A 24,858-nucleotide genomic window follows, 5' to 3' on the forward strand; every position below is an offset into this window, starting at 1 on the left:
GCTCCCTTTTCGCTTTTGTACCTCGTTTTAAGATGTGGCTCACAAAGCAGAAGATAATTTTTCAGGATGTAGCACCGTCCTTTTGATCTCGACCTTCCCTTTATTTCCTTTCCAGGATGTCTTTTGTAAGACAACCTCGCTGGGCTTCCTCTGGTGCCGCTCTCCCTTGCCAACCTGCCAGCGCAGGTTTCTGGCAGGAGGATGAGCATCTCTGTGCGCCGCTCTGCTGCTGAGGTGTGCCCCATGGACGCTGGCATCCCTCCCTTCAATGGAACACAGCGCAGCCTCTCCAAACCGCCTTGTCTTGCCCAGGAGCACCTGGGATCCAGGAGGACTGTCTTGCCAGGAAAGAACAGCTTTGCTGGGGTGGGCAGCATGAGGCGGTCAGCCCCCCAGAGCCACGCGTGTGTTACAATGACTCTTGTTCAGGTGCTTCTCAGCATTTCCAACACAAAAACTAGTTTTGGAGGACTAAGTTGTCTGCAGAGATGCTCTTGGTTTTGGGTCTGGTTTTTTTTTTTAATGTGCCGTTCTCCAAGGAGCTTTTAAGAACATGCAACTCCCTGGTGTCTCCAGTGCAGCAGTGACTACTGTAGTGCTTGCGAGCTGTACTTTTTATAGTCCTTGTCCCTTTGGTCAGCAGTTTTTGTAGTTATTTTTCCTTTGATGTTGGTCACTGTCAGCAAAGAAGTTTGAAGCTGATCTGATAGGTAACAGCTGATAGATAACAAAAAGTATTGGTAAAGAAATGAAGGGCAAGCAGAAGACCGTGCAGGTGTGGTACCAGTAGGAACACCCAGTGAAAGCAGTTGATTTTAGTGTTGAGGAAGGTCAGTATAAAGATGCCTTTCACCTGGGATGGGAGAGGGAGGCAGAATTCCTGAAAACAGGTTTGTATCTGCATGAAGCTTCCATACCTGAAGAGCTGTCTATATCCTAGAAGAGGCTTTTATTTATTCCTTGGAATCCTGAGTTTGGCGAGCGCGTGTTGGCCATGCACACTCTCAGCTTTGCCATAAATCTGTGTTTTGGCAGTGCTTGTCCAAATGCCATATTATCCAGATAGGAATAGATAGGGGATTAAAGCAGAATCCTTTGCTATTTATGGACTTCCCTTGGGGAATCCGTTGTAATATTCTTTTGAATTGACTAAAAGATAACCACAACAACCCAATGCGGCACATGCTAAATCTTCCCTGTGGCCCTCCTGTAGACCTGCAGAGGGGGAAGGAGGGATGTGGTGAGATCTTTCAAGCTTGCAGATCTGAAATAGCATTGTTCGGGCTTTAACAATCTGCCACCTGCTGATTCCCTGGGATTCAGAACAGAATCTGGGACATGTGTGTTGTTTTTTTACAAATGGGCTGGGCTTGGAGCTTTAAATCTCTCCTTTCATAAGCAGGTGCAGTCTTGGAAAGTATTAATTATTTTGTACTATCTGTAGAAGTAGCTTCGTAACTGTCTTTACAAACTCAGGTCCTGCGTATCTGGGTGTCCCTGTTGGCGCAGGAATGGAGGAGCGGGCTGGGTGCCAGCGTGCCAGACGGAGTCTGGAAGCATTCAGCAAAGCTGCTGGCTCAGGCTGTCCTGACGCCCTTCAGCAAACTGAGCAGCAAGAAATTACCAAGAAGGGCTTTTCTCTTCTTTTTGAAATTGTCAGTAATCCAAAGTGCTGCATGTATGTGCACAGAGTTTAACCTTTCGGTCTCCAGCTCTGCCCCATGGAGAGGGGAGGTCCTCAGCCCTCCTGGAGAACACACAGAAGACCCAGGCCAGCTGTGTTTGATCTTTACACTGCTGTCTATTGGGAAACTGTAGATGGGTCTGTGCAGGTGGACCTCTTCCCTTGGCTGCATCCTGGCAAGCAGTACCACCAAGACCCGGCACCTGGACCCTCAGATACCCCTTCATTTGCCCACCGCCTTGCAAAACCACGAGTGTAGTTTACAACATTCAGAGCAAACACCATGAACTTCATAAATTGAAGACAAGCAAAGTTTTTGTGTAGGGGTGCCGTTTTACAGACCAGCTGGCTCTGGTTTGGTTTCTCCGGGCTTGGGAATTTCCTGGGTTTGGGTGTTTATTCCAGCTGCCCAGCCCCAAGCAGCCCCTGGGGCGTGTGTCTGCAGGGGGGCCAGGGCATGCTCCTTGCCTGCTCAGTGGTGGGGGAGAGCAACACAAAGACTGTGAAATGCCGGTTTCTCTTACAAACCTCTCTTGCTTTTTATTCAGGAGCAGCAGGTTTGTTCCTGGGTGTAGGAGCGCACCTTGCTTCCCGCATCCCCTTTGTGCAGGGCTTAAGGCAGCCCATTTCCGTATGTGTTCACTGAGAAACAGCAAAAATCAGGAGCAAGTGGATGGCCAGCGCTTGCTTTCTGCTTTACGTGCCTGTTTAATTGGATAATATACATGGCCTTGCCTTTTTGTTTACCCTAGGGTTTGTTATGACAAAGAAGATGGATTTTTCCTGGCTCTTGCACGTGCAGTATGTAAGCCAACACAACGCAGTACACAGGCAGCACATGAAGCCTGCCATGACTTGGGACCTTGGGCTGTTCTTTGGTGCGCCCCATTGACATCCACTCATCGCTCCGTGTCCGCGTTGCACCTCTGTGATGGGGAAGCATGTCTCTTCCCGTGCTTGCAGCCACTTACACTGCTCGCCAGCACACAGGGGCTCATTTCAGATTGCTTTTTCTGGAAGTAGGGGCATTTGGGAGAAGAGATACCTTTGAGGTATCTCTGCTTCACCTCTGGTGAATTCTTGGAAACCCTGGGGAGGGAGTCTGTGCATCTTCAGCTGTTTTTGCTCTCCCCTTTTAGTACAAACAAATTGCCCCCTAATCTTGGGATTTTTCCAGAGACTTTTCCTTGAGTCCTGGGTTTCTGAGCCCTTATTTCCCACCTAGGGAATTGCGTTTCCCCCCCCCCCCCCCCCCATCCTAATTCCTGGGTGATTTCTGTAATTTATCAATGCTAGCTTGTCAGCAGAGACTTGGAATAAAAGGCTTTGTAGTATCCTGCTTAGCTGGCTGTGTAAACATGAAAGTACCAGGTTTTTAACTAGCTTGCTCACATGGCTTTCCTCTGCAAAGCTTTAGCCAAAACACTCCACTAGATAAAAGGGATGCTGAGAAAGTCCAGGTCAGGCAGAGATTGTCTGAGAAGGGGTATAACATTGATCTTTGTTTTAGTTTTACTTTTATTTCTTGTAACTTCTCAGTAAGAGCAGGGAATGAAGATAAATTGTTTTCATCTCTTGGTGGTCAAAGATTAAGATGGATGAGACAGTGGGCTGCCTGGAAGAAGCTGTTAAGAGCCTGGCTGTGTCCCCCCTCTCTTGCATCTTGGGTGAAGTTGGCTTCATGCTTCCCAGGCGCCCTTCCCCACGCTCCTCCTCCTGTATCTGAGCCTGTGAGTGATTGCCTTGAGTTTTCTGAGCTCTTTGAACTAGAATAAATGAGAGAGGCTCTGGGGATGAGGCCTCTCATCAGTCACTTGCCTTTCACCTCTGAGGACAGGGGTTTGCATCAGGTGTGGCATTAAAGGCACGGGGTTTGGTGCCCTTTAGGTCATGTCCTGCTAAGCCTGCCCGAGCTGCTGGGTGTTTGTGATAGCTGGTGCAGGTCCCAAAATCCAAGAGTTTTAGGTTGTCCCATAAGCTTAAGAGTAGAGAAAGGATGAAGGAGGCTTTGGGTAAGACGCAGCATGGTGTTTGAGTTCAGCCCCTGGGATTTCAGGGTCTTCATTTGCCCTTCTTTGTGCAAGTTTTCCCAGAACAGGAATATCTCTCATCTGTGTCTCAGAATCTAATCTGCAGGGACAAGTTTGCAGGAAACTTTGGGCAGTATTCACCCTGTTCTGGGAGGGCTCAGGACGAGTGTACCACTGGGAAGTAGGATTTTTTGGGCTGGTGTCTGTGCGAGCACAAGCACTGCGCTCATGGTGGGGGGCGTACTGTAGCACCATCGTGCTTTACGTATTTAGTGAATTCTGTTTGTGAAAATGGAGTCAGTTCATCACCAAAAGTGCCTGTGGGGTTGAAAATGTGAGACCCTAGCACAGGGGAAATGGTTGTGTCGGAGCCCCAATATTTTGCCCTGTTCATGGGGAAAAAAGCCCTGTTTGAGGTAGGGTGGAAGGTGTTGCTTTTGGCACCCACGCATGGTGTCATTAGGACTCAGTTTACATGGCAGATGTGAAGCCGCTGTGCCGGGGTGCAGCAGAGCAGGAGCCGGGCTGGCTCTGCTCTGCCCTACAGCAGCAACTGGTGCAGCCCCACCGTGCAAGTCCTCCCTCTCTGGTCAGTGGCTTGTGGATGACTGAGAGGCTCCAGGCACCCGTGTCTGTGTGCAGCGCTCTCTTAATGTTGTCGCTTTGTTAATGAGCGTCCGAAGAAGATGCTGGCTGGATCTGGGTGCTGGGGGGCGTTGTCGGTCCCTTGCGTTCTACTTGGCACGCTCGGGCTCCAATGGGGAAGGAGCGTCGGAGAAATGCTCAGCTTTGAACGGGGCTCCCTTGGGTGCTGCAGTAGGTAGACTTGAGTTCTGACGCACCAAGAGAATTCCCTGCAGACACACGTCACTGCTCTTTGCTGCTGCTGCTGGAATAGCCCCTGGTTGGCATCCTTCACAGTGTCACTAAGAGGGGACCAGAGCTTGAAGAGGCCTTTTGACTCTCTTGGCTCTTTACCCTGAGCCAAAAGCTTCGGGGTGGGGAGGAGCTGGTGGGTGTAGGCAGGTCGGGCAAGATGCTGGGCACTGGCCCTCCGGTGCATGGCGCGGTGGCTGCCTTCCTGCCTTTCCTGCCCTTTGATGTGCTGCAGGGTACGTAATGAGCATCAGCCCTCTAAGAGAAAACAGATTTGAGTTATAAAGTTGAAAAAAGAGGGAGCAATTTTGCTTAATCATTTTTACACAGATCCACAGGCGTTTCTGTAAGAGCGAGCGGCATCTGGTTCAAGGGCAGCCTTGGCTGCTTTGAGGTCTCCTGCAGCTTCTGCAGTCTCAGGCAGAGATTGATGTTCCAGATGCTGTTCCCAGCAATCGGATCAATGACAAGCTTATTCAGACTTCTCATTTTTTAAAGAAGAAAAAAAAGTAGAGAATTTTTTTAAGATGATCTGAAGTATCAATGAACTGTGAGCCCTTTTTTTTCTTCCTGCCCCTGAGTAGGGCACTGCAAATTATTTCCCTATTTATGAACACCACTCAGAAAGCAGAAGGAATTGAGCTGCCTGCCTCGGTACCTTGGTATTTGTCCATTCCCTCCCTCCAGCTTCTAGTCACTGCAAGGAATACAGGAATTTTTATTCCAAACACAAAGCATTCATTTCAAGGAGAAATGACTTAAATGCAGTAACGCCCCTCTGCCCTGCAAGCTCCACAGGCTGTCCTGGTGCGTGCTTTCTGGGCATCTTCAAACTTGTTTGTGTATGTGGGAAAATTACTGAGTGACAGGGAAAGTGCTGGAAAGCTTTGATTTAAATCTGATAAAAATGCAAGGCCGCTGCCTGGTCGGCTTGTCAGCTGCCAGCACCCATCGAGGCGGCTGCGAAAATGGCTGCTGTGAGTTTGCCGCTGTGGTTTGCCAGAACCAGGCTTGTTATTTACCCGTTTCCATCTATGGGAGCATGAATGTTGCCTGTCTCTGAGAACCTTGTGGTGGTCGATGTGTTGTTTTGGAGGTGGAGAGGCCCTGGGAGAGACACCGATGCCGCTTGCCAAAGTCCCTGGATTTGGCAGGAGCTCTCCCTGGGTCACCACAGTGAGTCCCATGGGAATGAGAGTCGTCAACCACTGCATCAGACCTCTTATCTGCTGCCTTGGCTGATAAGCTTTAATTACCAAGATCACAACTACTGTGTTTCCCTTGTGATCCTACAGCTATGTTTGGCTCCTGGCATACCCTTTGTCCTGTCCTGGAATGAGAGCTTCTGATGGCATTCCATTAAAGCCGCTTGCCAAGGGAAGCGACAGCATCTTGTCTGTCTCCGGAGGAGTTTGGCTGGCTGCTGGGACAGACCCTGAAGCCGACGCTTGGCTTTCGGTAGTGTGAGCATGTGGCATCCAAGCAGACCTGTGCTCTTGGCCAGGGTAGATGTCGTAGGTTAATTTTTGCCTGTTCAGGGTCTGCTCGCTGTGTGAGATATAGAAAAAAAAAATCCACAAAGCAAACTAGAATTAAGCTGCAGGTTTTGTTCTCATTAGTGTAAAAACATAAAATCTGGTGTTTCTGATGTCTCTAAGGAGAGAAAGAGAATTAACTCCTGGAGAATGTAACCAGAGGATACTTAAAATACAAATTGTTCGCATACTTGCTTGAAAATTTGCATGAGTGTAGGGAAAGGTCATTGTAACTGCAGAGTCTCCTCCTCAGATCTTCGACTGCCGGTGGCTGATTGCAAGAGCCTGTTGCTAAGTGTTCCTGGAAACGGAATAAAGATGAAGCAAGATAACTGAACAAGAAGGGGGGGGGAAGCTTGGAGCTCGCAGCTGAAACGCGGGGTTGCCAAAGGAGATGAGTATGGTGGAGTTTGGCTCGGTGGCTGCATTTAGTCAGTTCTGACCCAGGGGTTGGGGAATGAGTGACCAAGCCTGAAACTTCGTGGCAGATCCTTGGAAAAAGCCTCTTGGACGCAAGCAGATGATTTGCTTGCGTTTTCTGTGGCTCGTCCAACTTCAAACACGTTTCTTCCTAGCATTGAGGCTGGAGTGGGGATGGGAAGGCAGAGGGTGCTCCCAGAGTACTTTGTGTTCTTTTCCTGGATAAAATACCTGTTCCCACAGCATTCATTTTGTTAGCCTGGGATCTTTTTCTGGATGGTCAGAAGTCATGGAAAGCAACAGGATAAAAGAAGATGCAAACAAATTCAGAGCTTGACTAAGGCAGAAAGCCTTTAAGGCCAGATGACTTGAGGGGTATTTTCTGCCTGTCTCAGGTCAGGCTGATGCTTGTTTTGTGTGTCGCAGAATCATATAAACCCCTGATACAGCTCCTCTTTACTGCTGAAAAGACAAGGAAGCAAAACTTCCTCCCTAACTTTGGCCTTTCTCTAGTTGAAGCTCTTGTAAAAACAGCAGGGTTTCTCTGTCTCCATGGATCGATTTCCTGGAAACAGTTTTAATAACTGTTTCTGAAGTAATTTTTATCATCCCAGAGCATTTTACAAACTCTGAATATAGTAACAGCTGAAATATAGCCACATGTGAGGAAGCTCGCTGCTGGCGCACAGCTGTCTTCGGCATTTTATAAAAGAACACATGATTGGCTCTTCCTTTTGCGCAGAATCTCCCTTATTCCCACCAAAACGGTGAGGTAGCACTCCCACCATCCGGCCCTCCGCATCACCTCCTGGTTTGCCGTCAGCTCGAAACCCCCATGGCAGAGCAGGCGCTGGGCATCCTCGCCCTGCTGAAGCCTGCGATTTCCAAGCCTCCCCCTCCGGCTGGGGCTGGCAGTCAGTGGAGGGAATTAATACGCTGCATCTTATCTGACATTTTGAATGCTCCCGTGGGATTTGCATTGTCATCGGTTTCTGGCAGCAGCCTCTCGTTTTGCTGCAGCTGCCTTCATGCCGTGCTTGGGGTGGTGGGAGGGAGGCTGTGCCCGAGGCTCGCTCGCACCAGGGGTCGGTCCTGCCTTCCCGGTGCTGTATTTCATCTGTGTGCTGACTCATGGGCTCTTGCCTCTTTGAGAAACTATATATTTTGTGACTTCTGTCAGTCAAATCAGGATGTAGCTGGAGCTTTTGACCTTGCTACTGATTTATCGCCATCCCTGTTTGTCTTTTTAATTGGTTCGGCAGTCGCAAGATATGCCGCTCAAGCCTTAAAATCAAGAAGAGGGAGCCCCAGCCTGCTGTCTCGTTCCTCCCTGGTTGATGGCTCTGGAGCCGGGGGCCTCTTGTGTCTCGGTGCTGGGTTTCAGGGGACAGATCAGGTTCCCTCGCTTGCCCTGCACCTGGCCCACCATGCGTGTGTGTCATAAACCCCGCGTCCCCTCAGCCCCGGCTGCCTGGTCCCCTCCGGGCTTGCCTGGCCCTGGTTATCCCTCCCCATCCCAGCAGCTCGAAGTGGCTTTGGCAGGTGCCTCCCTGCTCTGCCTCCATGCCCGGCCCAAACCACATCTCCGCTTCTTCCTCCAGCTCTGATTCCCCTGTTCCTCTGCCTTCTCCTCGCAGCTAATGCTGCCAGCTTTGCTGGAGCACAGCTCGACGGGAGAGCCCCTCTGCAAAGGAGTGGTTGGGTGGGGAAAAGGCTCCTCCAGTCTCCTGCCTGCTGGCTTGTGCGGCAGCTGAGACGTTATTGCATCTGAGCTGTGGTCAGCTTTGTTCTGCTCCGGTTTTTAATGTGTCCATTACTGCAAATGTGGGACTCGCAGTGGTGTCCTCCTGTGTAGACATCAGCGGCTCGCTGTCGGGCAGGTTTATGTTCCCAGCCTGCAGCATTGCTGCAAAGGGGGTGAGTGTTGGTCTGGGGAGCAGGAGGAAGAGAAGTGCTTGGCAGGAGAGCATTTTTCAGGTAGCCTGACCCGTTACATCCCTCCTGCCCGTGTCACGAGTCTGTCTGATGATGTTCCCCACAGGGCACCCAGCGCCGGCTCAGGCCACCGTGGCTCTGGGGCTCAGCCATGCTTGTGAAGTCTGTTAAGAGGATATGGAAGTCCTGAAAGCGTGCCGTCATCAGTGGTTTAGCCCAGCATGGTTTCGGCAGTGGGATGTTTGTGCAGGACGGACTTTAATGGCTCCAGAGGAGAAATCTGCGAGCACCATGGCTGCGCTGGGTTGGTGCAGGCTGTGGGACCCATGTCTGTCCCAGGAGCTGAGGAGGAGCGGGATAACTCCGAGCTGTCACTGGCAGGGATTGTTCTTTCCAGCTGGAGCTTGAGAGCACCTGGATCTGGTTAGCTCCTGGCGTATTTTGACCTGAGTGCGGTTACGGAGTGAATCCCTTGGGCTGCGCTGCCCTTCTGAGCTGCAAGCAGAGCCCATTGCCTGTCTTGCATGCAAAGCCCAGAGCTGCCCCGGCAGCGTGGGCTGCGAGCAGGCGCTGGGGCTGTGGTTATGGCCTTTCTAGCTCTGCAGCTGTGTAACCTTTGCATGAAAATCCTCCTTGGGTTGCAAACCAGGAGTGCTGCCAAACTGAGATTCAACGCCATCAGCTCTGAGACGCCGAGACGGATGCGGCTATAGGGGGGGCCGGGCCAGCCAGTGCACCCTCTCCTGAGATTAGCTGGAGCAACTGGAGGAAAGCAGTTGCTTTTAAATAGTCCCAGTGTTTGCAGTGATACAAGTGCTGTGTTGAGCAGAGGTTTTAGAAAGTAAGTGTCAGCAGTGGTGCTATGGATGAGCTATTGCATTTTAAAAGGTGCTACGTAATGAGCGGGTTTCCCATCAGCAGCAGTGGGCACAAGGGGGTTTTTGCAGATGTCTTGGTAGTTTTACAAGGGTCTCCCATGTTGCTGGTCTGGGGGGTGTCCTGGTGGTGTCGTAGGGAGGTCACTGCTCACGAGACTCCCGGCGCTGCGGCATCCTGAAGCTCTTGCTCCCCTGGGTGCATTACAGTGCTAACAAATACTTATTGTTTTCCAGCATTTTGTTGGTCTGATTGTGTAAGGTTCCCTTTCGGGTTAACCGCTGAAAACAAAGCAGAAACCACACTAATACCTCATTGTGTGCATTAAACAAAAAAAACCCAACCAAACCCCTGATCTCCCTGCAGATTTAAAAGGCTTTTGTGTTTGGTGGGAACTCTGTCTAAACTCAGGGCTTTTCAGAAGTGTTTGTTTCTTAATGATCCAGGATTGGAGCCTTGCAATTTGACCTTGAGATTACTACCAGCGCTTGATGCCGGCTGCCTTCGAGTGAACGGTAGCAGCAAACGTGAAGGCGGTGGGTAGGAAACCCAGGCTGTAATGTGTGGCGGTTCTGGCAGCCATCCCATTTCAAATGACAGATGAGGCTGGGGACCAAGAGAGACGCTGAACTTCAATTCAACATCCCAGACTGCCACCCCACCCCTTTCCTATAAACAGATGGAAAAATATCCCTTCCCCATAGAGAGAAATTATTATTTTTTCTTATTACCTTTGTGTTTACATAGCTGTTTCTTACTCAGTGCTAGTCATTTGGGGGCGTAATTTATAGGGGCTGTGTATGATACACTTCTACACGTGTCTTACATTTTTCCCCACAAACACTTTAACTCCCTCCGTCCTCGCTGCTTTTTGTGTTTGTCTTGCTGTCTTACCTACCAGGAAAGCAGGAAGAAAGCGCCAGTGAAAACAGGTAACAGAGGGTGGATTCAAGGTGCTGGCGGAACCCCCCTGCATTCTGCACCCATCTTTGTGCAAGCCCTGTGTCCTGATTCTCCTGGGAGTAAAGGGAGAGTGCTTGGCCCACAGGAGAATTGCAGGGAGAAAAATCATTTATGAAGTAGCTTGAGATGCTCGCATGCAAGCTTCCTTTTAAGAGGTAAAGCAAGGCATGCACGTGGAGAAAAAAAACATTTCTTGGAAATGCATGGAGGTGTATTTCCTAGTCCAGGGTATGATGCTGCATCCTTGAATTCTGCATCATCTTTGGGCTGTTGAATACAATTTGAGGAACACCTGGAAAAAAAGAGGTTTATAAAAGACATCCTTGTAGTGTTGATAGACCAGCCTGTCCGTAGTAGCATCCTCTCTGCATGATTTTGCTGCCTGTGTTGTTATCTGTATGTTTAGGCAAATGCTACTTCACCCCGATCCTGGAATCAAATCAAGCTGCCAGCTCAGCATCGCTTTGAAACTTGCACATATAAAACAACGAGGCCACCTCTGGTGTCAGCTCTGGGCCCTGGGGCTTTGCTCTCCATAGATCATGTTAACCGCTCTTCAGTTCTGCTCAAATTAAATGTTTTCCTATCAGATGTGGGCTGCGGAGGATCCAGCCTGTCAGCCTGCATGTGCGTCAGGAGGAGAGGAGGCAGCTTGTGCTCCGAGCCGGGCGCGCACGCCAGCCATATGCTGCTTTGCCCTCAGATAAAATGCTCAGCTCGCAGTCGGTTGGATGGCTTAGCCTGGGAAATGGTAAAAGCAATGGTGCTGGCACTGGCTGACCTGGGTGATAAGAAGAAGAAAACGGTAGGAAGCAAAGGGGCCAGGACGTGAGGTTGGGCTGGCCCATGTCCCTCACCCCGGGTCTTTGGCTGCGGAACCCATCGAAGGAACAAAGAGCAGCCCTCCGCTGGTGGCCGCCTTGCCAGAAAACCCCGCAGAGAGGATTTCCTTCTGCTTCGGCTCCAAAGCTCTTGCCGTTGCGTTTCGTGGCTGGGAAGAACAAAAGCTCAGGGTTGCAAGCTGGCTCCTGCCAGGGTCTCCCCTGTCCGCCCCGCTGGCTGCAGGGCGGTGCAGGTGGCCGCAAGCCAGACTGTGCTGTGCCAGACTCCCACCATGGAGCCACAGCAAAGAGAGGGTGGAGGTGACAAGCAGGACTTTTGATTTGATTTGTTTATTTTTTTGCTCACACTGAATCATGTTGCTGGAACGCAACTGGCGGGGGGAGCATCTGCAGTAGGCGCTGCTGGCCCAAGCGCTGGGGGAAACTGGTCCTGACGTTGGTTTGAACTGGGCTTACTCCCACCATAGGCAGTGTGGGGCAGAGGGGAACGATAACACGGTAGCCTGGCTGCCACTGGTCTGCGTGTGCCAGCAGCCCCGGTGCCCTGCCCGTCTCAGCTATTCACATCAGTCTTGTTTATTGCAATTCCAAATCCTCCCTCCTCTGCTCATTAATGTTCTTGGAGCAGACGTCTCTCTCACCATTGTATTTTGTAATTAGATTTTGATTTGCTTTCAGAGAGAAACAGCAGCACAATAGACATTAATTTATCCCAAGGCTTGCTCGGTCTCCTCTGTGTCGCAAGGTCAGACCTCGGCGTGCACCATCTGCCCTCGACGCCTCCCCCACTATTCGGCTGCGTGTCGTTCCTGCGCTGTGTCCCCTTCCATTTAAGGGGGTTCCCTTGCGCACGAAGGGAGAGGAGCGGTGAGGGAGGGCTGGAAGAAGAGCTTTAGCTCGAGCTGAGCTTGAATCGCTGGGACAGGCGTGACCTGGATTTAAATCGACAGGGCGAGGGAGCAGCCTGTTCTGCAGCCCCGTGCCTGCTGTCTGCAGAGCCTGGGTGGCCCCTGGTGCTTGTAAACCCTTTAAGGCACGATGTAAAAGCCACAATTTAACATTGCGAGTGAGTGAGGACAGAGAGATCCCATGCAGCGCCGGACTGTGGGAGCAGAGCGGTGGGGATGGCTGTGGCTGTCTTGCCAGCTGGGAGCTGGTCTGCACAGCAGAGCTGCAGGCAGAGGTGAGGAATGGGCTCTGCTGGTCCTCACAGCCCTGGAACAAGGGTACTTTTCCACCTGAGCTCTGATTTGAGTTCCTCAGACAGACTTCATGTTTCAGCCTATGGCTCTGGAATGAGAGACGGGCAAGAGCCGAGCTCGTGTCTGTAATGGAAACCCCACTTTGCTCTTGCATGGGCACTCATGGGGCTGCTGGAAAGCGGGGTCTTTCCAACCCCTCACCAGAGGAATTGCCTAGGCCCTGGGGGTGTTGCCTCCAAGGGCGGATTTTTAGAAGGAAAATGACTTTGCATTTCATTTAGCAGAAAGCAGCAGCTGCCCACATTGGGAACATGCTCATTATTGCTGAGGAATCTGCTTTTGAGTTTTTTAAACCAGCTTTGTCTGGCTGTTGCTGGTCAGGGTGGAAGCGTGGGTTGCAAGATGAGCAGAGGCAGTGTCTGCCCTGCTGCTGGCATGGGCAGGTGCCTCTGAAACCTCAGCATCTCCTGGGTGGAGGCGGCTCCATATCCTGTGGAGGGTGGAGGTGGCTCCATATCCTGTGGAGGATGGAGGCGTGAGAGCTTTTATGGTCCAGGTTCACCCAACAGCGGAGAAACACAGCCCCCAAGGAGGGTGGAAGGACCACTTTTCCACCAGCCAGGGCTTATTTCACTGCAAGCAGTTATGCTTTATCTTTGCTAGCATTAACCGCTGCAGCTCGGGATTTATGTCAGTAAGTGAATGAGACCAAGGGCTGATAAATCAATCAGCACAACCAAAAATAGCACCTGGCAGTTGCTGGAAGTAGGGGATCCCTTCCCCACCAGTCCCCTGCAGAGCATGGGGGGATTTCATCTGCCCCGGCCGGGTGCCAGCCCTGCGCAGAAACAGCCGTGGGCTGCTGGGGAGACCTCTTGTCTGACTCCTTTATCTGGAAAAATTACTGCAGCTGCTTGCAGACTTCTCTCCAATGTGCCTCTCAGCCACCCGTTTCACCGGTCACAGTGTGGGGGAAATAACTGAGCCAGGCACCGTTACGGAGAGCAGCTTTGTGAGTGAAGCTGTGCGCTGCTGCTGCATGGCCTGATATCTTGAGATCACCTCGGACCTCAGATAGTGAGCGATCGCTTTAAAACCTCTTGTGGCTGGTCATGGATGGAGTCACAGAGGGAGCCCAGGGCTGCACTTTCCAGGTCCTCCAGGACAGGGTGGTGATGCTTTACAGCATGGTGATGCTTTGCATAGGGGTAAGGTTACTGGAGGAATCTGGTGACTCTGGTTTTTCCACTGGACGGCTGTATTTCACCACCTGCACAGGAGCCAGAGAGGTTTCTGTGAAGCTGATCAGCTGATATGGTGTCTTGCAAGGGGCAGCATTTCCTCGCTCCTTCTTCAGCAGGCATCCTGGGGTGAGTATTGAGTTCAGCAGGCACGCAGCCTGAGCCGGGAGCGAAGGGCGCTCCGAGAGGATCAGCTGCTTTTGGGCTGAATAGTCCGTAGATTATTTCCACATCTGTGTTAGCTTTGGCTCGATCCCACAGATTTGCAACAGCTGTTGGGAAGCAGAGCAGAGATCCCCTCTTTAAATGGGTGATCAAATCCTCAGAGTGTGGAGTATGTTATTTCTATGTCATCCTCTTCATGGCAGGAAAACCAGCTTTTAAAAATTGCTGAGGCAGCACTCTGCCCTGCTGCCTTAGCTATCGTCTCATCATCCTGTGGTTTCAGAGCAAGTCGTAGTTTGCTTTCCACATCCCACGCTCAGCCCAACACAGGATCCTTTGCGAGGCGCACGGTCAGGCAGGTACTTGTACAAGGGATGCCTTTTTTCTCCTGGGCTCCCCTTCCTGTGTGGACCACACCAAGTGGGACCAAGGAGGAGCTTGGCTCCTTTCTAGAGCCTGCGTGTGTGCAAACCCTCGGCATCCTACCCTGAGAAAAACTGTATCGTGCCAGAGATTTGTCACAAGACCGGTTAGGTCTTCCTGATGCTCAAAGGCTTTCATGGAGATTGGGCGTCTTTACTGGAAGCTGCAGTTCAGCTGCGAAATAGTGGTGTGGGAATCCTGTAGTGAACTATCTTCTCCAAAAAGCCAAGGTAAAATGAGCCAGGCCTATTTCCTATCAAGGTCCTTCTCTTTCAGGTCAGACCTGCAGTAAAAGGAGCCATCGGGCTTCCTTCAGAAGTGTCTGACAGGCTTTGGAAAGCTGAGCTTGGCTGAAGGGGATCAGGGAGGTGGGAATGGTGGTAGACCCTGGCACTCATCCTGCAGTGCATGCATTTCTCATTCCCCATTGGCTTTCCTAGTGCACAGGAGAATCATCAAACCAAACTGCTCCCACTTCAAACAAGACATTCGTGTATTTTTCAATACAGACAGTGAAATTAATAAGGTTAGTGCATTGAGACCACCAATTTGCAATTCACGCCTTTTACAACAAGGCTTAAAATGGCAGCCCAGTTCCAGTCTTCTCACATGCAGTTGTTGTGTTTGTTCATCTGTGTCACATGATGGGTTTCAGTGATAAGCCAGGCAGCAAACACGTTGTCCATAGTAAGAGCTGCCCAGCACGTATGAAGCTCTGAACGCTTGGCATTACCTGGGATGGCTGGGTGGTGGTGTCTGAGAGCCGTGTGATGCTTGCAGCTTTTGCAGAGAAGCAAGGTAAAACCTGGCAGTTTAGTTTTGCTTGCTTTTTCTCATTCACCCAAGGTGTGACTGAGTGTGATAAGATATTCCCTGGGTTCAGGTCTCAGAGCCTCGTGATGGACACACTCCCCCAGCAGGAGCAGATGTCATGTTGACCTTTTTTGATGCTTTTTGACCCTTTCGACACACACCTAGCTTCCAGCTTGCTTGAGGCATTCTCCTGTGGACCCTCAATGATGAGTTAGAAGTGGCAGCCTTCTATTTCATGGGGACAGAGCATCTGGATTGCAGATTACCTGTCCCACAGATGTCTGGGCAGCCGAATCTCTGCAAAGAGACTTGGGCAGTCTCTGCAAAGGCAGTTTGGGCCCAGTGGGGCCTGATGGCATATACATCTTGAGAAGACCCAGGGCTAGTCGTTGGCAAGAGCTGCCAGGTCTGCTGGACCCCGTAGACTGCCTGGAGCCAGCTGTGCACCGCTTGCTCCAGTGCTTCCAGCGAGAGCGCGTTTGGTTTGGTCTTATCCCCTTATCTGGGGTGTCACAGCCCTGTCCCTCTGAGCGCAGCCAGTGGATGCAGCCTTTTGGCTCTAAAGTGCAGACCCTGCCTCTTCCCCAGCCAAGCAAAACCGCCAGGACCCGCCATAGTGCCCCAAGGGGAGTGCTGCCCATATACAAAGGGCTTGGCAAAACGAAGTGTAATGTAAGCAACTATTTAAAGAGACCGATCCAATTGCTAGTTGTAATTTCCTCATTGTTTGCAACACCCTCTTAAATGCCTGTGATCCTTGTAAAGAGCGTTTCCCCACACTTTAAACTTCACAGAAGTGGATTTTACCTTCTGTGGTTTGAACGCCCTCATTGTGAGGGGGCAGGTTTGCATTTAGTGTGATGTCTGTCTTCTTTTTCATGCTCAAGGCTGTTTGGGTTGTGAGTCAAGCATTATGAATGAGCCTGCTTGTCCCAAGAAGTCTGTCTGTTGGAAGGCTGGTGGGCAGGACACAGTCTTGCCTTTCTCTGGCTCTAGTTGATGGAAGTTGATAAAGTCTTCCTAGATCAGCGGTAACGCTTTCCTTCAGACCCAAGAGGGTTTTGCTAATGCCTCATCACAAGCAGGCTGCCCTATATCACTCATTCATGTATATCTTTTGTAAAAAAGTGTTGGAAGAAATATTTAATACAGCGCCATTAAAACCTGAATGTGGTGGTGACTTTCTCCCTCAGCTAGGCCTCTGGTGAGCAAACCGAGGGATCCGCTTTGCTCTGCCTGAACGTTGCAGCTCTTTCCTGCCCTCACTTGCCTGGTCCCCAGATTAATCCCATCTCAGGAAAATGGGATTGCCTCTATTCAGAAATCAGGTACGGTGATCCACAGAGTTGTGGCCTTTTTCTTCTGGGCACCTGGGTCCAGTTTCTGTGAGAGATACTGATGGAAGCAGCAGCATGTTGTGTGAGGGTTTCTCTGGCTCTCATGCTCAAATCCACACTGGCACTGGGTGGGATTCTCAGTCCCCTCCTGCCTTTCTCCCATGGCTGGGTTTTATTCTCCAAACCAGAGTAAGTTGTAAACACCCGGAGCCTGAGGGGCTTTGCAGAGCAGAGTTTAGGGGAAGGTGGTGATTCATTTCCTTCCCCTCTGGCTCTCAGTTATGGTTTGGCTTTTGTTTAAGAGCTTGATAATTCACCACTGGGCTGTTTAGGTTGAGACACTCGGAGAAATATAAATGTGATCGCAGCAGCTCCTCCATGCGTGGCGGGGAGGCCGGCTCCTCTGACTGCAGCCAGCCCACACCTGCAGGCTGGGCCGTGCCAGCAGCTGTCGTCATCTCGTTCCTTGCTGTCCCGGCAAGCTTCTGTACATGGGTTAAGCTCCAAATTATCCTGTGCCAGAAGCATATGCTGAGAAGTGTCAACCCGGGACCGTGTGACACGCAGAGCACTCAGTCACTGGTGCTGTGCGGAGCCAAGCTCGCTGCAAACATAATGACGGCAACATCTAGACTGAGACTCCCAAAACGTGGCCATCCTGCGTGGCTTCTGCCCCTAGCCTGTGGGGACCGCTGCGAGGCTGGCAGTGCGGGATAGCTGAGTGGGCTACGCGGCCCCCAAGCTGATGTCAAACCTAGGAATCAGCTCCTGGGAACAAACCCGGGAAGCCCCAGTTGCAGAAGAGCTGTGTTTCTGTGCGTGGGCATTGTTCTCAGCGTGGCTCTGTCTTGGCAGGGGTTGCTGGTTTGTTTAATGAACATTGAAATGAGAGGGGAGGAAGCAGCCAGGGAAGTATTACAAATTGCTTCAGAGCAGTGACTTTAAAAGTATTTGTACTTACCACATCTTCTAAACAAAGACCTCGAGGTATGGTAAATACTACCCCCGTTTTGCTTGCAAAGAGCCAAATGCAGCAGCAGGAGAAGCTTTACCCACGCTCACGGGCAAGCCCGCAACAGGCATGAGACAAATGCTGGTCTCACCCATGGTACTGAGTGGATGGTGTTGACAGAATTGTGTCTCTGCAGGTGCTGGAGGTCCAGGTTGGCCCAGCAGCTCTGGAGAGATGCCCTCATGCCTTCCTATGCATTGCTGAAGCACCAACTCTGTTTTGGTCTGAAAGATGCTAACATCCTAAAATATTCCTCTTCATGCTCACAAGTTTACCTTTCTCCTTTCCCCTCCCGATCTCTTTTACAGCTGAAGCTGTGGAACAAGTACAGAGTCTCCAACATTCCTTCCCTGATATTTATCGATGCCTCCACTGGGAAGGTGGTTTGCAGGAACGGCCTCCTGGTAATCCGAGATGACCCAGAAGGTAAGACCTGGAGTCCCGTGTGCCACAGAAACACGGGCACATGGCTGCCTTTTCATTTCAGTTAATTTTTAATAGTCTTGGATGGGGGGGGAAATTAGGAAACAAACAAGTATTGTCATGGTTAACTAATCAAGGCACTGTATTATTTTCAGTGTAAAATTTTCTGCATCATTCCTGCCAGACCTTCTGTTTTGGTTTTGCTTGTTGAAAGGAACTAAGATTTCCCCTCCAGGATTTTTGTCTGAAGTGCTAATGAGGAAATAGTTAGACTAACTGAAACATTAAGTTTGGATTTTTCCCTGATGGAGGCACATGGACAGAGAGACCGAGGGCTCAGACTTGTCATACCTTGGGAGCAGAATCCTTCCAAAACACTGAGTGGGACTTTATCACTGATATCACGCTCTGTTAGGATAAATGAATTCCTCATTATTTACAAATGCAACAGAAAAATGCTACTGTTGTCCGTTTCTGAGGTTTACTGTACTGGGGGTTGACGTTAAATCCACCTTCTTCCAATTTGCAAATACCAAAACGAGCAAAACGTGTGCCCTTACTCATACACCCTGCAGACCCATCATCCAAGTGCTAGGCTGTCCACGCACACGTGTTACCGACCCGTCGTTTCTTCGTGCAGTAGATACTGAGTGCGGTGACCGAGTCTTTAATTCGGGTGGCAGGAGCTGTGCAGCAAACACACATTGTGGCCTGAGCCATCTGTGATGTTGCCTCCTCTCTGGCTGAATACACAGACTGATTGCTCTGGGAGCTGGCAGCAGATGATTCAGAGCATGTGTTTGTGTGTACACACACATGCTTGCTTTGGGGTGCAGGGGGTTAGTCTAAGTTTAGTTTATGTATAAGTTTTTTTATATAGGTATATAAAACATCTTTTGCATATATATAAAGAAGATTTTATAAATAAATATATGTGTATATATATAAAAATATGTGGCTAGTATCAGTATAAGGCATTCCTCAGCACGTACCACCTTGCCCTCTGTAGTTAAAACAAACACTGTTGATAAGGAAAAGATGCCTCATCAGACACAGAACCCGAGCAGGATTTGTCAAGCTGAAAGTGCTGTGACTTGAGCGAGGGTGCAGCCTACCTGTGAGGAAGAGGTGGCCCTGGCTCTGGTGCAGAGCTTGGCTTCCCCGGCTCCCCCCATATCTTTGCAGAAGGTGGGATTTATTTTTTGGTGGAACTTTTTGAAACTGTAAATGCTGTATGTGCATCTTGCTGTTCTGTGTCTCCTTTCCACCCTCATCCCGACCCCTCTCCAGGTCTGGAATTCCCTTGGGGGCCAAAACCCTTCAGTGAAGTTGTTGCTGGGCCTCTGCTAAGAAACAACGGCCAGACGCTAGACAGCAATGCCCTGGAGGGCTCGCACGTTGGTGTCTATTTCTCTGCACACTGGGTGAGTAGTAGGCACTTTGCAGAGCAATTAGAGCGAGCTTAGGGGGTGCTCTGGGGTTCCCCCTGCAGCTCTTGATGCAGAGCTCTGGGGGAGGGTAAAGACCTCTGGCTGGTTGGTGTTGAAGCAGTTAAAATGTTCTGGTCATTCTGGAAGAAGCCACAGCATTGCAGTGGCCTGTCATTCTCAGCTGCCCCTTCAGAAGGCAAGAAGGGTGGTCAGATTTTGCAAGTGGAAGTGGCAACTTATGGGCCGTAAGCTCCAGCCACATTCAGGGCTGCTGCCCAGCATTCCAGCAAAGATGAAGTCGCATCTGTCTTTTCATGGTCACTAGGTCATCTGGACCTGCTGGGTGCGGGTCTGGCCCTGTGGAGGAGACGATGTCCTTATGCAGGTGTTGTGTTTTGCAGTGCCCACCGTGCCGAAGCCTCACAAGGGTCCTGGTGGAGTCCTACCGGAAAATCAAGGAGGCGGGCCAGAAGTTTGAGATACTCTTTGTTAGCGCAGACAGGTAAGGAAGCACCAACACCCTGTGCAGGCAGAGCTGGCTGCCCCCAAGCTGGGAAGCTATGAGCATTGCTGGTTTGATTTGATGAGGAAATTTGATTTGGCGTAGGGCAGGTTGGCTCTGGTATTCGAAAGGCTGCCTGAGTCCTTTGCCCAGCGGTGAAGTGCAAAGGGGGGTTAGCAAGGGCAGTGGTGGGCTGAGAGCAGGCTCTGTCTGTGGAGCAGCTCTGTATTTCACTTTGTGGCTTATGGTTCTGAGGTCTGAAGGATGCTCGAGCTCCTGCTGTCACCATGGGTTGACGTTCAGATGCCCTGGAGAATTTGAAATATTTTATTGGGAAAAAATGCACCGCAGACTCCTTCTTGAGGGACTGGGAGCTTCAGATGTCATCTGGGTCTCCCCAGGTTGTGTCTGCCAGCAGCCCTTACCGGTGGGCTTTGGTAGAAGGGATAAACGGCTTTGCAGGCCAGGTTTTTAATGAGAAAAGGAAAGAGCCTAGCAGGTGGAGGGGCTGTATGCTGGATCCCATGCCCTGTTCCCCTTGCACAGGTCAGAGGACTCCTTCAAGCAGTATTTCAGCGAGATGCCCTGGGTAGCTGTGCCCTACGCTGACGAGGCCAGAAGGTCGCGCCTGAATCGACTCTATGGCATACAAGGTAGGAAGGGCCGCACTGATGCACGGTTCTCCTTTCTGCTCCTTTTGTTGAATATTTGTAATATCTCCTCTTGTTTAACTAAAACAAGAAAACAGCAAAGCAAAGCACAGTGCCCCAGGCAGAGCTGCTTCATGTTTCTGCTCTCCACAAATTCACATTCCTACCACCTGCCAGGCAGGCTGTTAGTTGAAACAGGACTTCCATAAACAACCTAATTCTTCCTGGAAACTTGGAAGCTGTTTTTGGCTTGGATGGTTTTTGCCTAATTACTGATTTATTTATTTTGCTTTTTCTTGAAGGTTTAAATTTCATTTTCTTGCTGTTTTATGTAATGCAAAGGCAAGCCATGGTTCTCTGCAGAGGCTGAGAAAGATGGCATCTGGTTTATGTTAGTGACATGAATTACAGAAGAGTGTGTGTTTGATGTAAACCATGGCTTTGCCTTTACTGTACATGCCAGTGCCAGAATTCTAGCAACCCTGGCTGCTCGGAGGGGCAAGGGAGAGAGGCTCTGTCTGTCTGGGTGGCTTCAAAGCATCCCAAAGATGATAAAACCTCACAGCAGCCCTCCTGGGGACTCGCACCTTGTTCCTGCAGGGGGCAAACTGCAGCAAAGACACGTGCAAGGAAAACAGCTCGCAAGGAGGTCTTCAGTACATACATATAGTTTCTCCCTGTGGTTAAAGGGTCTCACTGCAGCATGCCTGTTTCTTACCCATTTCCATGTGGCATCGGTGAGGTGGGCACAGGCTGGCAGAGGGTTAATGCAATCTGTGGGGAGGAGGAGTGTTGCCAAAGGTGGCCAAGGGCCTGGGGAGACTGTCAGGAGAAATAATCCCTCCATTGGGTCCTCTCTGAACACCCCTTCCAGGGTGAGCTCAGGTGCCGTCGCTCAGCTCTGTTCCCTGACCTTAAACCAAGAATAACCATTTGCCAGCTTTAAATAGCCATCAGTTTGCTGCTTAATTACCTTCCCATGAGGCAAGAACTTTGTAAAGTCATCTGTCTTTTCCCCAGCCCGCTCACAAACCTCTCCAGTGCTGGTTTCGCCTGAGCGCTGCAGGATTGCTGCCAGTTTCACTGGGACTTTCTGTAAATAAGGTGTCCAGACGTGGATACTTGAGCACCAGGCATGCTGTAGCCAGGGAAACAGTGACAACAGCTTTCCCTCTGACTCCGGCCACTGGCTCCTTAAATGTCTCTCTTCATTGTGTGCTGACCTGAAAATGTAAATATTTGCTGTTCCTCTGTGCCCTGACCCTCTTCCTCTGCCAGGGAAGCTCCCACGTTATCCCTGCATTTCATCTGCCCTCCCAGGGACACTGACCCCGGGATTTGGGCATGTTTGAGTGCAAACCCTTCTACTTATCTGTCATGGTTTTCCTGTAAAGCAGGAACCTCTCCACAAGGACAAACTGCAATCCCACTGAGCAGCATTGAAATGTGGAGGCAGGCTAATTTGCACCCTGCATGGGAAGCATCATCGCCGTCCCACCTCCCTTCCCACCCGGGTGCCACACAGGCTTTGCCAGGCTGGGCTGGGCTCGTGTTTCCCCACTGCAGTCTGGGGTGGATGCTGAGGCACCGGGAGGTGGGACTGAGGGCTGGAGGTGAACCCTCGCGCCACTCCTCGGGGGCTGTGGTTGTTGTTGACCCCTGCACAGGCAGTGACTTGGGATCCTCCCCAATGATTCCGGAGCTGCTTTGCGTGAGCGTGGTGGGTGCCTGCCTGTTTGCGGTCAGGCTTTAGCAGCAGGCTGCTGCGCTGGCTGTAGAGGGAGGTTTCTGCAAACAGAACTAGATGTCATGGGCTCGACTCATTGCCACTGGTGGTTATTCTACCTAAATGACAAATTGGATCCAAGTAATCTAATCTGCCTTTCCCCAAATGCATGCTGCCTCTGTAACTGCATCTCTGGGTACTCCCTTCGGAGCTGCACCTATGCACCAGCAAGACTGTGGTCCAGGTTACTATCCTGGTGGTGCCTTGGGTTGTGAGCTCAGTGTGCGTGCAGGGTGGATTTTCTGCTGATTTTTATAAGGCCAGGAACTGAAACAACAGAAGTAGTTTGTCTTCCCCAGCTGCTTTAAGTTCCTGAGTGGTGGAAAGTAGCAAGAGAGTAAAATCTCTTGTTGTTTTAGTGCTGTGTTGGCCCCTACAGCATTCAAAAACTCAGTGTAAAATATAAGTTGAGTTATTGGCCTTTATTTGGGTTTACTTGAATGCCTCTATTCATAACCCATGTGCAGTCAGTGGGCTGTACCATACCCACGTATATTAAATTGCTTCTGGGTGCAGCACCATCTTGAGAGTCATGTCTTGTGTCGTGGCTGCTTAGAAATAATTCTCTGTTGTGCATGCTGCTCCTGGCCTGCGTGATCCTGCCTTAGCTGAAATCCCCTGATGTCAGCTCTCCTTGCGATCGGATGGGGAGCAGAGATAAATGTTATGCTCGGGTGGAAGTTGCCCCTTTTTGTTGCGTATCTTATGAGAGCTTTTGGGTTCCTGAATGTTCCCTATGGACTCCGTGGTGGCAATATGGGATTTGCAGTCCCTCGGGAGAACTTCCAAAAGCTTTTGTTCCCACCCTGCCTCATGCTTTAGCCCAGATACCAGTCACTCATGCAGCCCGGCTGGTGGCAGCAGCCTGGAAGTCACTGTTACGGGAGGTTTTTCCTACTGTTTCTGGAGCTTTCTTCTGAACAGGTGAAAAAAACAGCAGTAAGACTCACCACCCATCCTGCAGTTGGTGTATTCTGAGTGTTTGCTTCACGTTGATTTTGATTACTCACCCAACAGATTTAATGCAGATTAGACTTCCATGTCAGATATGAGTTTTAATATATAAATAAATAAATGTATCGCCAGGTTCAGTAACAAATCATTTGGCCCCTGTGTTTTCATAAAATGCTAGCCCCGTGGGAACCAAATCCATTTTCTAATGCATAAAATCAAACTGAGCCCGTCTATGCTAATTCTCATCCAAGCTTATACAATATTCATTGCAGAGTGTCTGATCTATGATTCTTCTTGATAAGTAAATTCTGGTGTTATGACTCTCGGCAATTACCAAAGCCCCAAAAGGCACTAAAATAACAAATAGTGACTGTGATGAGCAGGAAAGGGGGGATGGGGGGGGAAGTATTGGGGTTAGCGGGTGTGGATAAGGTTAAGGATGGTTCTGGTCCTGCTGCTCCTGTTCAAAGAGGACATGTTTGCCTGGGAAGACGAGGCTGATCCTACAGGGCACCACCGTGAGCCCAGTAGGGCCATGCCCTAACCATGGGGACCTGGCCAGGGGTGTGCAGGAAGGAGCCGAGGAGACAAGGCAGCGATGCTCGGGACCGGGGGGCAGCAGTGGGAGCAGGGCCAGGTGGGTCGCGGCAGCCTCAGCCTTCTCCAGGTAGGTCTGGAAAGGAAACCAGAGCTTCGTGGCTGGTGAGAAACCTCTGATACCGGGTGCAGGGACTGACCTGGCGCATGTCACACACCTGCTAACAGACTGAAAACCCAACCCCAAGTTTTCTGATGCATTACTTATATTTCCCAAACAAGCTAAACCCAGGATGAATTATCTTAAAGACTCTTTGTTTTCTGAGTCAGTTTTGTATTTGCAGCTGGAGGTTTTAGTGGCTGGGTTGCTTTCTTGTGTGTGTGTGTGTCCTCATACGCAAATCAGGTAAAGTCTGAATGCTTTGAATAGTGACTGAAGTCCCTGGTAGCTGTGGGATCACACTCACAATTATCTGGGACTAAATTGGGCCCTTAGTTTTCCCAGATCAGCAAAGCTTATTTGAAATCTCTGCCTTAATGTGCTGTGTGGGGGTTGACGGGCGACAGGATAGCGAGCTAAGCCCATGTTTCTAGCCTGTCCCTCATGTATAATGCAGGTCTGGAGAGGATGGAAAAGCAGGCATTTGGGGCGGGGTTGGGAATTGTAAAAGGGTAAAAGTCCGAATCATGTGTGGTGCTGATCACCATGTGCTTCTCCCGGCTTCAGTAGAAGTTTGTGCCTTGCAGGGTAGGGCAAGAGTGAGATTTCCCAATTCCTTCCAGTCTGCTTAACCCATCCCTGCCCTAGAGCTATTTTGAACACCAGCCGGTAATGAATAAGCCTTTTTGTGATACAAAATGGTTTTCTTGGCATACCCTTAGGATTTGGAAGCCCAGCCATCGGGCTGTTCCTGAGCTGCTGTTGCACCAGCCCTGCGCGTGCAGCCCTGGTGTGCTGGCAGGAATGTGAGCGGCGCTGCCGGGCTGGAATGAGGGGAATGCGGCCACTCGCCCAGACCTGCATGCAGGCGTGGGACAGCCAGCCAGCCGTGTATTTCCTAGAGAAATGCCTAGAATTCAGAGAGCTTGTGAGTAACCCATTGTTGTACAAACACGAGAGCGCAGTGCCAGGAGTCCGGCAGGGGCAAGCACGCTGCGTCCCCCCTGCTCAGAGAATGGCTCTGCAGGGTATTTCTAACAAATGAGCTTTAAAATGAACCTT

The 24,858-nt window shown here is 50.5% G+C and overlaps 1 protein-coding gene across 2 annotated transcripts in view; it reads left to right on the plus strand.

Moving 5' to 3' along the window:
• NXN (nucleoredoxin) overlaps positions 1–24,858 on the plus strand; it is a 54,129-nt gene that overhangs the window by 20,542 nt on the left and 8,729 nt on the right. Inside the window, exons 1-5 of one of the 2 annotated variants that reach the window (XM_075113039.1) lie at positions 16,292–16,333; positions 17,663–17,780; positions 19,068–19,201; positions 19,609–19,709; positions 20,256–20,362. In XM_075113039.1, the coding sequence (XP_074969140.1) occupies positions 16,307–16,333; positions 17,663–17,780; positions 19,068–19,201; positions 19,609–19,709; positions 20,256–20,362 (487 nt within the window). In that variant the 5' untranslated portion in view covers positions 16,292–16,306. Of the gene's footprint in view, positions 1–16,291; positions 16,334–17,662; positions 17,781–19,067; positions 19,202–19,608; positions 19,710–20,255; positions 20,363–24,858 lie in introns of those variants that run through there. The other variant, XM_075113038.1, reaches the window with a different exon arrangement.

This window comes from Phalacrocorax aristotelis, chromosome 18 (genome assembly GCF_949628215.1).
Source record: "Phalacrocorax aristotelis chromosome 18, bGulAri2.1, whole genome shotgun sequence".
In the NCBI taxonomy this organism is placed as follows: Eukaryota; Metazoa; Chordata; class Aves; order Suliformes; family Phalacrocoracidae; genus Phalacrocorax; species Phalacrocorax aristotelis.